Consider the following 13,591-nt stretch of genomic DNA (forward strand, 5'->3'; position numbering starts at 1 on the left):
TGGCACTGACACTGCTCTGGGCACTGAGATCCCTGGAGATCCCAGCAGTCACAGCTCGGACACTATTATGGGACCACATGAGAACTAATACATCAAGTGTTTGCATTCAGAGTTACCATCTTGAATCAAGCACTGTTCATCTCAAAGGAAGTTGCGAAACAGAGACAGCAAAGTGGATTTCTTCTTATATTCAGATGTTACAAATTCCATATTAAGCCAAGAAAGATCATCATTATTTCTCATTCTGATACAATGAAAGCCAAGCTGTTACTTCTCTCTTTGTGTTCTTTAAAAAAGACCAATCCAAAACCAAAGCACCAACAAAGACTTTGGTCAGAATGTTTCTTCGTAAAACTGCAATTTTTTCCCCCTTGAATAACTTCTACAAATTAAGACTGAACTTGACTGCAAACACAATTTGATTTTCCTATAGAGACTATCACCTTAGATACACACCCGTAAATGTGTTGCAGATTTAAAATACTTTAGTACCTTGGCATTGATAACTGAAACCAAACTCAAAGTTTTTAAGTCCCATTCTCTAATAAAATGCAATTAATCATACCCAGTCTGTATGTGCAGGTCTCTGCAGCACTGTACACAGCTTTGCAGGATGGTCAAGGACCGGTTCCAACGTTCCATCCATTCGACACCAGCTTACTTCTTTCAGCACTAAACCTGCATTTCCAGTCTGACTTACAACGCAATGCAGACATTCCAAGGGATACAGAACACCAGAATGATGCTTCTGTTCAATGCAGGTAACTGAACCCCTTATATTCAGGCTCTGATACACAAAATATACCACAGTGACGCTGGGCAACACGCTATAGAAAAAAAACAGGGGTGTTTTTTCCAGCAATGCAATAAGGGACAGCTGTTAACTCCACACACACAGTGAACTGAGGAATTGCTGCAAACAAAGCAGATACCTGTTCCTTTACAGAAGCTAAAATGGTCGTGGCAGTAGCCTCTGGTTCCATGCCCGGGCCCGTGGATGTCTCCTGCGCTGTCTGTGGCAGCCCCTCCTCCACCATTGGGCTCTGCTCAGGGGCTGGCATTTTGCCTGCAATAACAAGATTTTAAGATAGTTTACATTTTCAGCCAGTGACGTTTAAAATTCAAGTTTTCAGGAGTATAAACGATCTTATACTTTTTTCTAAAAACTTCTCAAACTTAACCAAATTAGCAGAGAACTTTGGATTACTAATATCAACGTATGTTGCTTTGACTGTGCTTTACCTTCACAAATGGAGACCAGAATCACCCACAGAACACAAGGGTTGGGCAGAAGCAAGCAAGCAGCATGACATTTAATGATTATTTTTAAAAACACTACTTTGTGCTGGTTACTAAAAATGCAAAATTCAAGATGCATGAAAAATAGTAGTGCTAACCATTAAGAATGCCCAGGATCAGTACCATTTCAGCACGTGCAGTTTTCAGCATAGAATGACACATAACAGCAGAATGCTCTGCTGTCAGGAGCAAACCATGGAAGAGACTAATTATGGTAATAAAAACTTAATGGAAATAACGCTTCTAGTGCTCTTTTTGCAAAAGAGGAAATTAAAATAGCAAAGTTAAAGCAATTGCCCTGGGCTATGGATAGCCTGGAAAAGACTGACAGGATTAGCATCCAAGACTCCCAAGCTGCACTATTGCAGAGGCAGTGCACTAAAAACTCCAGTCCATGGGAAAAAACAATTTATTTGTTCAATTATCGAAGTCACTATTAACTAATATTACAGAAATACTCATGAAATGTGTTTAATGCTTTGAAAAGAGCATTAAACTATTAAAGATGGCATTCATGTTGCTTCTGCACACATACTACGCTATAATTTCCTTCAGAAAACAAAGCTTGTAAGGTCTAATGTTACCAGTAGTCCGTATTTCATTTTAGATTTTCAGAACAAACTCATTCAATATTCCTAGAGCAGACAAATAGGAACACAAGTTTCTTCCCCCTTCCCTTCCTTACACAAAGAGTTAGGAGATGCTTATGCTGCAAATGGGCTCCAAGGCTGAGGATGGACCCACGAGAGCCCTCAGCCCAGAGCTGTGTTAGCCACGACCACCTGGATAAGCACAGGGCACACACTGCCATAAAGAGAGAGGGCAACCCACAGGATCAGCGCACACCTCTGCTGCAGGGCTGCCTCCTTCTCCCTGGGTTGGAAGGGGACTCGAGCTGACCCTGGAGGGATCTCTTCTGGAAACGCTCTACAGGACCACTGGGAGGTTTCTGCCCTTGCACAGGCAAAGCACAGTGTTGTCAGAGGAGTGCTGTGCTGCCACGGGCAGGCTCGGGCACACAGGAGGAGCAGACACTGAAGAGGGATGGTGTAAGGACAAGTACTTTCATTTTGCTTCCTGTACAGTGGCATGTGCACCGTGAGACGGATGGCTCCTGCTCAGGCCCATGAGCCTCTCCAAGCACAGGGTCTTTATTAACCACGCTGTTCCTGTCTGCTAAAAATGCTGGTGACACGGTTCATGTGCAGTTTCACGTCAGCCACTGAGGGATTCAAACAGTTTCAGGGGAATTCAAGTGATGTGAGTGATGAGAGGCAGTGGAGCAGTCATGGGGACAATATGTGGTCCAGGAGCCTGGTCACCCACCAGCTTCTGCCATGGCAAAAGGAGAAGGAAAAGCTGCTTCCCAAACACACCAGAGCAGGAGCCCAACTCAGGATCAGCCACTTCTGGGGCAGGACTTCTCCTCCCCTCAGCACCTTGCAGGTGTAGCACAGGGAGGCTGCCCCATACCCTGAAATGAGTCTGTATGAACAGCCTGTTCTCACTGTACATCGCTATCACAATTACCTTCTGGAACAAGGAAAATGAAACTGCACAAACGCGGCACTGCCAGGTTTCTGGTGTCAGGACTGCACAGGGACACCAGAGCACACTGGTTCAGCCACACCAAGAGCCCCTGCAGTTCCTTCCCCTCTCCTTTCCTCACCTTCCCCCACACACGGGTCTCCCCTCACCTTCCCACAGACATGGATCTCCCCTCACCTTCCCACAGACACGGATCTCCCCTCACCATCCCACACACACGGATCTCCCCTCACCTCACCATCCCACACACATGGATCTCCCCTCACCTCACCATCCCACACACATGGGTCTCCCCTCACCTTCCCACACACACAGGTCTCCCCTCACCATCCCACAGACACTGATCTCCCCTCACCTCACCTTCCCCCACACACGGGTCTCCCCTCACCTTCTCACAGACATGGATCTCCCCTCACCTTCCCACAGACATGGGTCTCCCCTCACCATCCCACAGACATGGCACTGTAAGGACCAGACACACTGTCCTCCTCATGTCCACCCCCTGCAGCCCAGGGTGCACATTCCTTCCTCTCCCAGCACAGTCAGGGCACCCCATGGTCCAGCAAGGCCCTCCCGCCTCAGCCGCAGAGGGAGCGGAGACTCCCACAGGGAATTCCTGATGCAGCCGCCCTCAGCCCCAGCTCCACGTGCCCGTGGGTGTGCGCAGCCGAGGGAGACCGTGGTGAGCTCCTGCCACTGGAACAGAACTCACTCTTGAGAATAAAGCGACATTAAACATTACTTGGCTCCCAAGGTGCCACAAATGAATAACCAGACATATCTGGCTATTTTGAAACACTATTTTTATTGGTTTCAGGCTTGCAGATACAAAGGCTGCCACACTGAGCCTGTCACATGCCGCCCGTCAAGCGGGTGCACCCCTGAAGCTTCAAGGACCTTGCTTCTACAGAACCCATTAAATAGCAATCAAGTAAGTGGAATAAAAAACCAACTCTAATAGCTGCATAATAGCATTTTGAAAAGTCAAAGACTCAACTTCACGGTTTTAGAAAATGAAAATTATTCCTTTAAGGTTTTACTTCTAAAAACCAACTCTTTCATCAAGCAGTAAAAACCCAAAGAAGCACAGAATACATGTCACAATTCCCTGTGTCATACCTGATCTTTTATATCACTTTCCACAGTTCTTTTATTACTACAACTCAGTGTTTCAGGTTTCTAAATGAACTGTTAAATTTGCTAGCATATCATGAAGTGATAAAACTACCCAGTCAAGCTTTTCTTTCATTTAGAAACATTTGCTAAGCAATCAAAAGGACAAATCTCAAAAACTCTCACAAGTTACACATGGGCTTCTCTCAGAAGAGGGTTGCTTGCTGGTCCATACATTCCAACATGTCTTCACTTGCACATAACAGGGGAGTGCCTGCTTGGCTTGGGATTTCCAGGTGAGAAATACAAAATACAGGACAATAAAGCCAAGTTTTTAAAAAATAAATAAAGCAGCACAGAATTCTCAATTATGTAGAGTTTTGCATGTTTGCAGTTGTAAATCAATTAAAAAACTACTTAGGAGTGTTGTGGTTTAACCTGGTGAGCAGCTCACCCCCACTTGCCCCATTCCCACAGGATGGGGAGAGAATCAAAGAGTAAAAGTGCAAAAACTCCAAAGTTGAGATAAAGACAGTGTAACAGAGAAAGCAAAAGCTGCATGCACAAGCAAAGCAAAGCAAGGAAACTCCTCAAGCCAAAGCCAGTACAACATGCCAGCACGGTCATACTTCTGTATTTCCAGTTCTTTCCAAAGGTCCAACTACAGTTTACAAAAGATAAGTTATGTCTTATAACACTGAAATCAGTTCAGTATTTACCAAAAATGAGACTTCATTTTCATTAAGACATGAGGGAAAGCATAGCACATTTTTTGTTACTTACTTTAAAGAAAGCTTTAACTTTTTCAAGCTTCTGTGATGTGCCACAAACCCAAAAATGTACCATACACTACAAAAATGCAGTGCTGTTTCCTTACAAGTGATCACTTCCAAAGTATGTTGTCTACATGAATGCTTAAAACTAGACCAATTAAAAGCTACAAAAATACTATATAATAAGCACAGCAGTGAGACAATCTCAGTTTTTCTTTTCCATGGTTTTCTCTGTCACTTCCTTCTCTCCCCAACACTGTGAATAAATTTTTAGCCTACCTGTAGGAAATTTCTGTAACAAACTAGTCCATCCATTAGCACATCCATCTGAAGTGGCTAGATGTGCTAATTCATCTGAACAGAAAATATACCCAGTACTGAGTATCTAATAACAACACCCAGATAAAACACAATCAAATTAATTATTAGTGAAGGTGTCAGTGTTAAATGTGCATCTATCTCAGTGTTAAGAGATGTAATTAGAGAGCTACACCCTTCCACACAGGCATTTGTTTTAACTGCTGTTCCTTCAATTAACACATTTCTTGGCAAAGTTACTCATTTTGTAATCTCGATTTCAAGATTAGACAACTGTTGGCTCCGATCCTACAAACACTTAGGCACATACTTGAGCTAACAAATGAGTCTGCTCATTCACCCTGACCTCCTGTCAGGCCCTGAGCTCGGGTGACAGAAATGAGGAGATGCTCTTCAGGGCCCAGTCCCCACCACCACACCTCTGTCCAGGCACTGCTTACTCACAAAGTCAAGTCAGGTTCTCCTCCTCACCTTAAGGGAACAGGAAATAGCAAGTACAGGTTTCATGAGCCTTAAAATCAGGTATGAATAAGAAGCTGAGAGAAGTCAATAAGAAAACCTCTTTCTTCCTTACACAAGACTGGGATTTACCCATTGAAGATACCCCCTGGACTTATGCTACTCCCTCCTTCGGGTATGGATAACTGATGCATTATTGGAAAACAAGCAACCAGACTTCATCCCTCAAAAAATTAGGTTCATAGTTATTTTGCCTGCCTCTCCTGTCACAGCCAAGCAGTCAAGTGTCACCCAGAAGGGGAGACTTTGTTCCTACATTGTTCCCAGTCTGTCCAAACCCTCATCCCCTACAGTCCTTTGCTGCAGTATCCCAGCTCCTGCCCCAGGCTGCTCTCTGCTAACCTTGGGCACTGATGGAGCAGGCAATACACACAGGTACCATCAGAAACACACCCTAAAGTTTCCCTATATTCCAGCTCCTTTAATTCACAAACTGTTCCCACACACTGAAGATGCAAGATCTCTGTAGCCACAACGAAAATTCAGAAAACTTATTTTACTGCTCTGTGCAATGCATTTCATCACACCTCACTACATCTTAATATTACCAAACATCGAAGTTTACAGGTTTAGGTTCTCTGATAGCAAAGAATACATGAGAACTGGAAGATTTAAATGTTTTGGAATGATCTTTTGGTGAATGTTGCAGAACTACAAGCTTGTGAATAGTATAAATGGTTCTACAGTGTAGCTCAAGAGTATAATGTGAGAGCCTTGGAAACTTTTGGGGGATGTTAACAGACGAGGATGACAGTGAGAATTTGTTACTGTTTTCTGTGGATTTCAGTCTCTGATAAAAATGTCTTTCAATCATTTAAATTATTTTCCAGAAAAAATAGTTAAATACTTCATCTTGTAGCATACATCACAGAAAATTTTTAACATCTATTCTAAATTTATAAATTCTCTATTTAGAAGTAAAGGTCAAAAGTAGCGACCACCTAGCTCCAAGCTGGGCTGCCCGCATCAGGTGTGCAAGGAAGACAAAGCTGTTTAATTTAAAGCCTCTAGTCTGAAAAACATTAAACCAATTTTGGAAAGAGCGGCTTTTCCATCCTCTCTGCCATGGAGGCTCACTCAAATGGTTTCATGAAACCACGCAGTAAATCACAGCAGTGCAAACCAGAGCACCACAAAGACTCAGCTTTCCATCCAGCAAGGGTTCAGCCGGGACCATCACCTCGGGCAACTGAGGGATTTGCTTGAGCAAACCCCACCTAAACAGCCCCTGGGCTGCCCCTCCAGTGACAGTGTCCCTGCCCTGCCCACACCCAGCACACACAAGCACCGGCTCCTAAAGCCTCCCAGCTGTTCTCCTCTGGCACACCCGCAGACTCCCTGGCACCCGGCACTGCCACGGGCAGAGCCACCGCCTGGCTCCAGTCCCAGCCTTCGCACTGGTGCTCCCAGCACGTGGGCAGAGAAAGTGGGAAACACTTCTTTTGTGTCTGATCCACTGGGCAAGCAGCTGCAAAGCCAGCAGCAGTGAGTTCATCTGACACAGCCGTGCTTTTGGGGACGAGGTGGGGGCAGACTTTCCTGAGCCAGCCGACCTTGCAGCTATGTGATCACTAATGCAGGAAAGAACAAGAACACACAGCTGAGAAGGAGAGAAGAGATATGAGAAATCACTAAACTGAGTGTGGTAACCCATCCTTTCAGTTTTCATTCTCGTTAGTCTCTACTCCCACCTTTCACTGCTCCTCCTGTTATTTTCTTAGACATATCCAGACAGCTTTGCCAGTACCAAGTAATCCCTCTCCTTGTCGTGCAGGCCCAAAGAGAAGCCAGATCTTTCCAGGATCACTGCCAGAGAGAAAAAATGGTGCTTTTTCACAACTTCCTACTCCCTGCCCTTTGTATTCCTCCTCTCTTCCTTACATTGGTTATTCTCCCAAATTTTCTCCTTACCTGTGCTCCCTGTTTCTGAGCCTCCCACTGCTGACCTGCAGCAGGTAAGAACAGTCCCCAGCTCAACTCATGCTGAAGAGGTAACACAATTCTTACCAGCTCTGCCAGTTAGGATAGGATGGACTGGATCTATTTCATATGGGTAACATGAAAAAAACAATGGGCAATGTCTCATCTCTGAAAATCCTCATACTCATCTAGCTACAACGTTAACTCAAGCAACAAGAGTAAATCACCAAGGACATCAGAGCAATACTCATTAGTACAGAAGGAAACAGCTCCAGTGAGCTTTAATCATCTTGCTGGGACACTGACATGGTATTTACCACACAGCCAAGTTATTCTTGTATAGCTACACTGAGAGCAACAAGGCACATCTCAGCTCTTGGTCAAAGACTCTGCTCTTCTCATCCTTTACAGGGTACGTGAAAGTCAAAACCAAAACAAGACATACAACATCTCTACAGTTTTTACATGAAGACACAATTAAAATTTATCTGATTTTTCCAGTTCCCTCCCAGAGCTGTCAGTGCAGGCAGGAGCAGTTCCCACTGGCTCCATCCCACTGCAGGGTTGGAGTGCTGCTCCCCCACGAACCAGGCAGGGGTTCTCAAGCTCCCTGTAACCAAGGGACTGCACAGAGACACGCTCTGCACTCTGTCTGCCAGCCTGCACAGTGTTTGGATGGAGAGGCAGCAGATCACAACTTACCCACTTGCTAAGATGATGCAAGGAACTAAAAATGGGTTCTGTGAAAGATGGTTCCAAGGTTTACGTGAAAAACGGTGTTTGACATTTCCAGATGCGTTAAGTGAAGATACTCCAAACATCACACTACAGGCTAAACATTGTATTCAGAGATTCCTTTTCTTCACGGGCATTAGTAGTGCACAAGTTTTGTGCATGAGGACTGAAGGATGAAACCAGGGAAGTAAATATATTATCTGATGAAAACATGGAAGAAACTGCCTTCTGTAATGACAGGATAAAATCCACCTGCACAATTGTGCAGACCAAGTCCCACTGTGAAAAAGGAAACCTATACCTGCCTGATCTGCCACCTGAAAAGCATGGGAGATGTGTTTAACTGACTTACTGCTAAATTTAGCCTCTTCCTCATTGCTTTTTCTTTACAGGATGTATTTTTTTCCACTTTTTTTTTTAAAATTTAAATACATGCAGGTTCAAAAGGTATTTGGTGCTATGTTCTTTTAAAAATGCTAAAAGTTATTAGAGTTATTAGCCTGGCTTTTGGATAAAGGTATTTTTGCTACAGCTCCTAGGAAAAGATAGTTCTGTTGTTTTGTTTTGTTGTTTTTTGGGGTTTTTTTGGCTGATGGTTACATACTTTAACTTCACTCCAGTGAGCAGGCAAGATTCTAATCCACAAATATCCAGTTGTAACATGCTCATGAGACTAATATTTTTTATAGCTTTTGAACCAACCATTCACCAGAAGGTATCAGGCAGGTATAGCAAGACAACCATTTTGAATAAAGGCATATTTACAGGCAGGTCCTTCAAGGCCCAAGGCACTGTCTGTAGCTCACCTGAAAAGAAGCCTCTTTGTCATCTGATGGATGTCTGGAGCACATTCACGCTTCCCCAAGGGATGCAGTACCAGCAGCTACATGGCAATAAATACAGTTTGCAGTTGTTTCAGTCAACAAGGCTCCATGACTTAAAAGAAACAAGAGACCTCAAATCTGAACCTTTCCTCTGGGCCATCCCATGCCCACGTTGCTCTGTTGTGTCGAGGTATCCGGATCCACTGCCATCTAGGACAGCCTCATCAGAGCACAGTGCTCACAGCCAGCTCTGCAGACTAGCAAAGACAGCAGATTGATCTCAAGGGATAAAGTTCAGTCTCATCCTACTGCAGAATGAGGGGGAGGAGGGACATGCAGCATCACAGAAGGATTTCAGGTTTTCCAAACAGACTGTCAGGTGACAAGGACATTCATCGATTATTCATTCAACCACACACAGAAGGATAAGTTGTCAGTTTGGTGCTGGAACAGACTCAATTAATTTAGGGTATGAAGTCACTCAGAATGAATGTCACAGTAACTGGCACACTGTGCCAGTCAGTACCTGCAGCACAGGTGTGCTGACAGCACTGCTGCCCTGCACCCAGCCCAAACCAGGACCTGCTCAGCCTCACAGCTCAGAACTCCCAGAATGGGCAAATGGGAGCTCAGAGGAGAGGAGCTGGAAGTGCAGATATAACCACTACCAAGCACAGCAATGGCTGCACCTGCTATTCAATTTCCACTTGTATTTTCTCCTAGCCCTGCAAAATTATTGCTGAAGTGCGACTCTGTATGTTATTGCTAGAGATAATGCACACCAACTGCAGGCAGACATGCCTCAACGGGAAGCATTATCAACCCCAATCTATTCTATATACATTTATAAAAGCATGCTTCTCAATTTTGTCATGTAGTACATTTGAAAAAAAAACCCAAACCATTTTCTCAATGATAAAAATTATCAGCTACAACCCCAACTTTAAAAGACATCTGGAGAGTTACAGATTTCCACAGGTCCCTGTTTGGCCAATGCCAGTGTCTGAGGGATGTGGTGTGAGGGGTATCACTGAGGTGGTCTGGAGCATCCTGCCTTCAGAAAGCACCCAGCCCCAAGCAGTGGTTTCCCTCAGGACAGCCATGAACTGACAGCACAGGCTGCATCTCTGCAGGCAGAGCTGGATCAGGAGTGAGCCAGCAACCAGGAGCAGCTTACCTGGGACTGGCAGGGACAAGAACCCCACTATGTCCCTGCAAAATTTAGAAACCAATGATGCTGAAACACCTGCCTTTGTTCAGGATACATTTACAAGTTCTTCACTGCTGCCTATGGATGTTCCTACTGAAATGATTATTTGATTTCCATAGATTGAGGAATACCACTATTCTCCAATAAGCATGGCTATGTGCTGGCAAAAGGTTTTACTAAAATGAAGTTTTATCAATCACTAAACTGTAGTTTATTCTTCCTTTTGCTCTGAAACAGAACTGCACAGCAAAACTCTGTTTGCTGCCAATAACACTCTACCTGCAAACTTCTAAATTTAAGCAAATGGAGCTCTCTCCTCTTCTGTTCTCCAACCTAGGCACTAAAAAACTTGCATGAAGGAACAGACTATATGAATTAGACAACAAGCATCTAGCTTTTAAGACAAAATTTACCAATACTTCCATCAGTTCTCCCATCTCCCAAAGAAGAGGTATGATTGGTATTATTTTTCTGAGGTATATTTGACTTTGTTCACCCTTAAAAACTTAATGTACTAGTATAGGATTACACATTACTCTATAGAGAATTCAGTATTTCTACAAATACTTTACAAAGAGGTGAAGAGCTGTGAAGCACCAAAATTTACAAGTGACAAGATGATTAGAGGAGATCAAAGAAAACTGAGTAACTTGAGGAAAACCACAAAGCAGGTGAATGAGCCAATGTTGATAGACACAAAATCACACAAACTGTTCCCCTCCAAGTGGCCCATGTGCCTCCCCATAGCAGGGTGGGTGACAGACACAGCTATAAGGTTAGGCAGACTCAGGTTAAAGTGTTTGGCTAGGCAGGGAGACTTTTTGCAGAAGTGCCAGAGGGGAAAAAACTCAGGTCAATGGTACATTAAATAATGTCAATAATTGTAACCACACTCCAAAATAGATGCCCACAGTGCAAAATGTATCCAATCCAGCATACAGCAACAAAAAAAATTCAGAGGGATAGAAGACCATATTGAAGGAATGAAGATTAAGCGTGGAAATGGTCAAGAAGCAAAACAAATACTGAATGAAGGCAAACAGTTCAGGTTGTTCACTGGTGCCCAGTTAAAACAAGGAGAAACCTCAGAGCACCATTCCAGGCTTCCTGCCATGCAGCAGAACTGCATCTTTATGCAGCACTACGAGGTGCTAAGATGGGATTTTCTTCTTGCAGTGGAAAATATCTCTTCCTGTAAAATCTGCTACGGCCACGCAGTTTTGTCATGAGGTGGCAACATTTTGTATCAAAGTTCACCACTTCAAAATGCAATTCAGATAGCTTTGCTGCCTTGGTTCCTGAAAGACTGAAAATATGACTCAAATGTATTTTAAAAGTTCAAATCAAAGGAATCTCAAATACTGGTCACAACGACATCATCCTTATTTCTACCTTTTCATTCCCTGCCCCATATTCTAGTGACATGCCAATTCCTGAGCAGGGAAATTAAGCACACCAAAACCAATAACAGGCACCAGAACTTCGAGTATTAGGAGAGAGTGTGGGTTTGGCAAGAGTAGACTGTATCAATCCTACTTAATTTTGTTCTATGACAAGAGCACTAGAGAAACACATCTTGAATGTGAAGCCTTGCCCACACCATGTGGGCTTGTGAGACACATGGACCAAGTCCTTCACCAAATCAGGTATAAACCCAGTTCAGAAGAAAACCAGCAAAACAACAGCCCTGAGGAAAATACAGTGCTGGGATGCCTGTAATCAAAGTGCTTTCCTGGGGAAAAGGGAAGAGAGGAAAAATAAAAAAGGATACCTCATTTATCCCTCTTGCTTATTTTCCATTTGCCACTGCACTGAAAATGCACAGTCTTCCCAGTCTGTTTCACTGAAGTTTTATGCAACCAATTTCAAGTTGAATCAATTGAAAAGTCAGAAGAAAGCGACCAAAACAATGCAAATTTTATGCAGAAGTTGCCTGTGTTTGGATATAAAGCAGAGACTATGGGGAAAAATGCTAACAGCTGAAATATTGAAGTCACTACAGGAAAAGACAAAATAATAATCAAGGATAACATTTAAGAGCTACTGCTGTCTTCTTGCCAGTATCAGACAATATCAATCACATTAATTATTTAAGTGTTGCTGTCTCCTCTAAATGAGGATACTGGATGGCTCTTCTCCCCTTCCAAATTCAAACTAACTTTATTCTTTAGATCATTTCACAACTACAGATAATAGAAAAAAATCACATGCTCACAGTTAAGATTTAGATATACATAACAATTAATATTGATATATGCAAATAAACAACTGTACCACCAGTAAAGTTATGAACTTAACCAGTTATTTCCACTGTGCTGTAACACAAAGCTCAGAACAAGAGTTAAAAAACAGAGCCTTGCAGTAATAGGAGGGAGTTGGAATATTACACAATTTTTTAGGTCATAAAAAAATACAACAATTAATTACTGTTTCAGGGGATTTCCACTTTCAAACCCAGAAAGCCTGCTCTTGCTTGCTGTCTGCAAGCCCAGGAGAGCATCAATACACCAACTCAGGAAATACACTCCTGGATGACACCAGCAGAAAAGAATGCACTTCCACCACTTGTGATCGCTCTTTCATGTAAGGCTCACCGAGTAATTGTAGTTAGAGGCATATCTTTCCATTTTTAGAATGTCTTACTTAAGCTCCATAAAAATATATACAATTTCAGATAGCTGCTATTGAACTGAACTTTGTGAGTGCTGTAAAGCACAGCAGAGGAAGCAGCAGAGCACTGCAGGGACGGCAGAGCCAAGCAACGCCCGAGCGCCCTTGGGCAGGACAAAGCTCTGAACTGGCCTGTGGAAAGGGAGGAATCCACAAACACCCCAATTACTCTATCACAGGAACTGAAAAACTTGGCACACATACCATTTATGCTACCTGAAAACGAACCATTTCAGCAAGGTGCTCCAAGGCAGCTGCTACTTATCTTCTCAACATCACAGACAGCAGGACAAATTACAGATAGGAAGAGGATGTCTATTCACCCAGTTGCATTTTTTGCCTATTTGTGAGAGACCACTTCAAATCCAAACCATTTAAAATGGAGTTTTTCAGCAAAGGCTCAGGAGTTCTACAGAGTGTTCAACCTCTTTTTAACTTTCAAAGCTCACCTAGTACATTCTCTATTACTTCAGTTCTCATAGGACCCGACAGGTAAAGCTGCAAATGCCAGAGCAAATGTGAACATGCCCAGCAAGGAGGGGCAAAAGTAGGCTCGAAAATCTACCTTACACGTACCTCGTTAAGGGAAGTGTGTAACACCCCACTTCTTTTGTCAAACAAAAGCACAATAAAAACTCAATGGCAAATACAGTTTGTAACTT

The 13,591-nt window shown here is 43.3% G+C and overlaps 1 protein-coding gene across 7 annotated transcripts in view; it reads right to left on the reverse strand.

Annotated features, from left to right (window-relative positions):
* PKP4 (plakophilin 4) overlaps nucleotides 1–1,066 on the reverse strand; it is a 57,026-nt gene extending 55,960 nt beyond the window's left edge. For all 7 annotated transcript variants that reach the window (XM_027656217.1, XM_027656220.1, XM_027656223.1 and 4 more), the window contains exon 1: nucleotides 933–1,066. In XM_027656217.1, coding sequence (XP_027512018.1) covers nucleotides 933–1,061 — 129 coding nt within the window. In that variant the 5' untranslated portion in view covers nucleotides 1,062–1,066. The remainder of the gene's footprint in view (nucleotides 1–932) is intronic.
* Nucleotides 1,067–13,591: the final 12,525 nt, after the last annotated feature.

Source organism: Corapipo altera, unplaced genomic scaffold (assembly GCF_003945725.1).
Source record: "Corapipo altera isolate COAL_440 unplaced genomic scaffold, ASM394572v1 68, whole genome shotgun sequence".
NCBI classification, from domain to species: Eukaryota; Metazoa; Chordata; class Aves; order Passeriformes; family Pipridae; genus Corapipo; species Corapipo altera.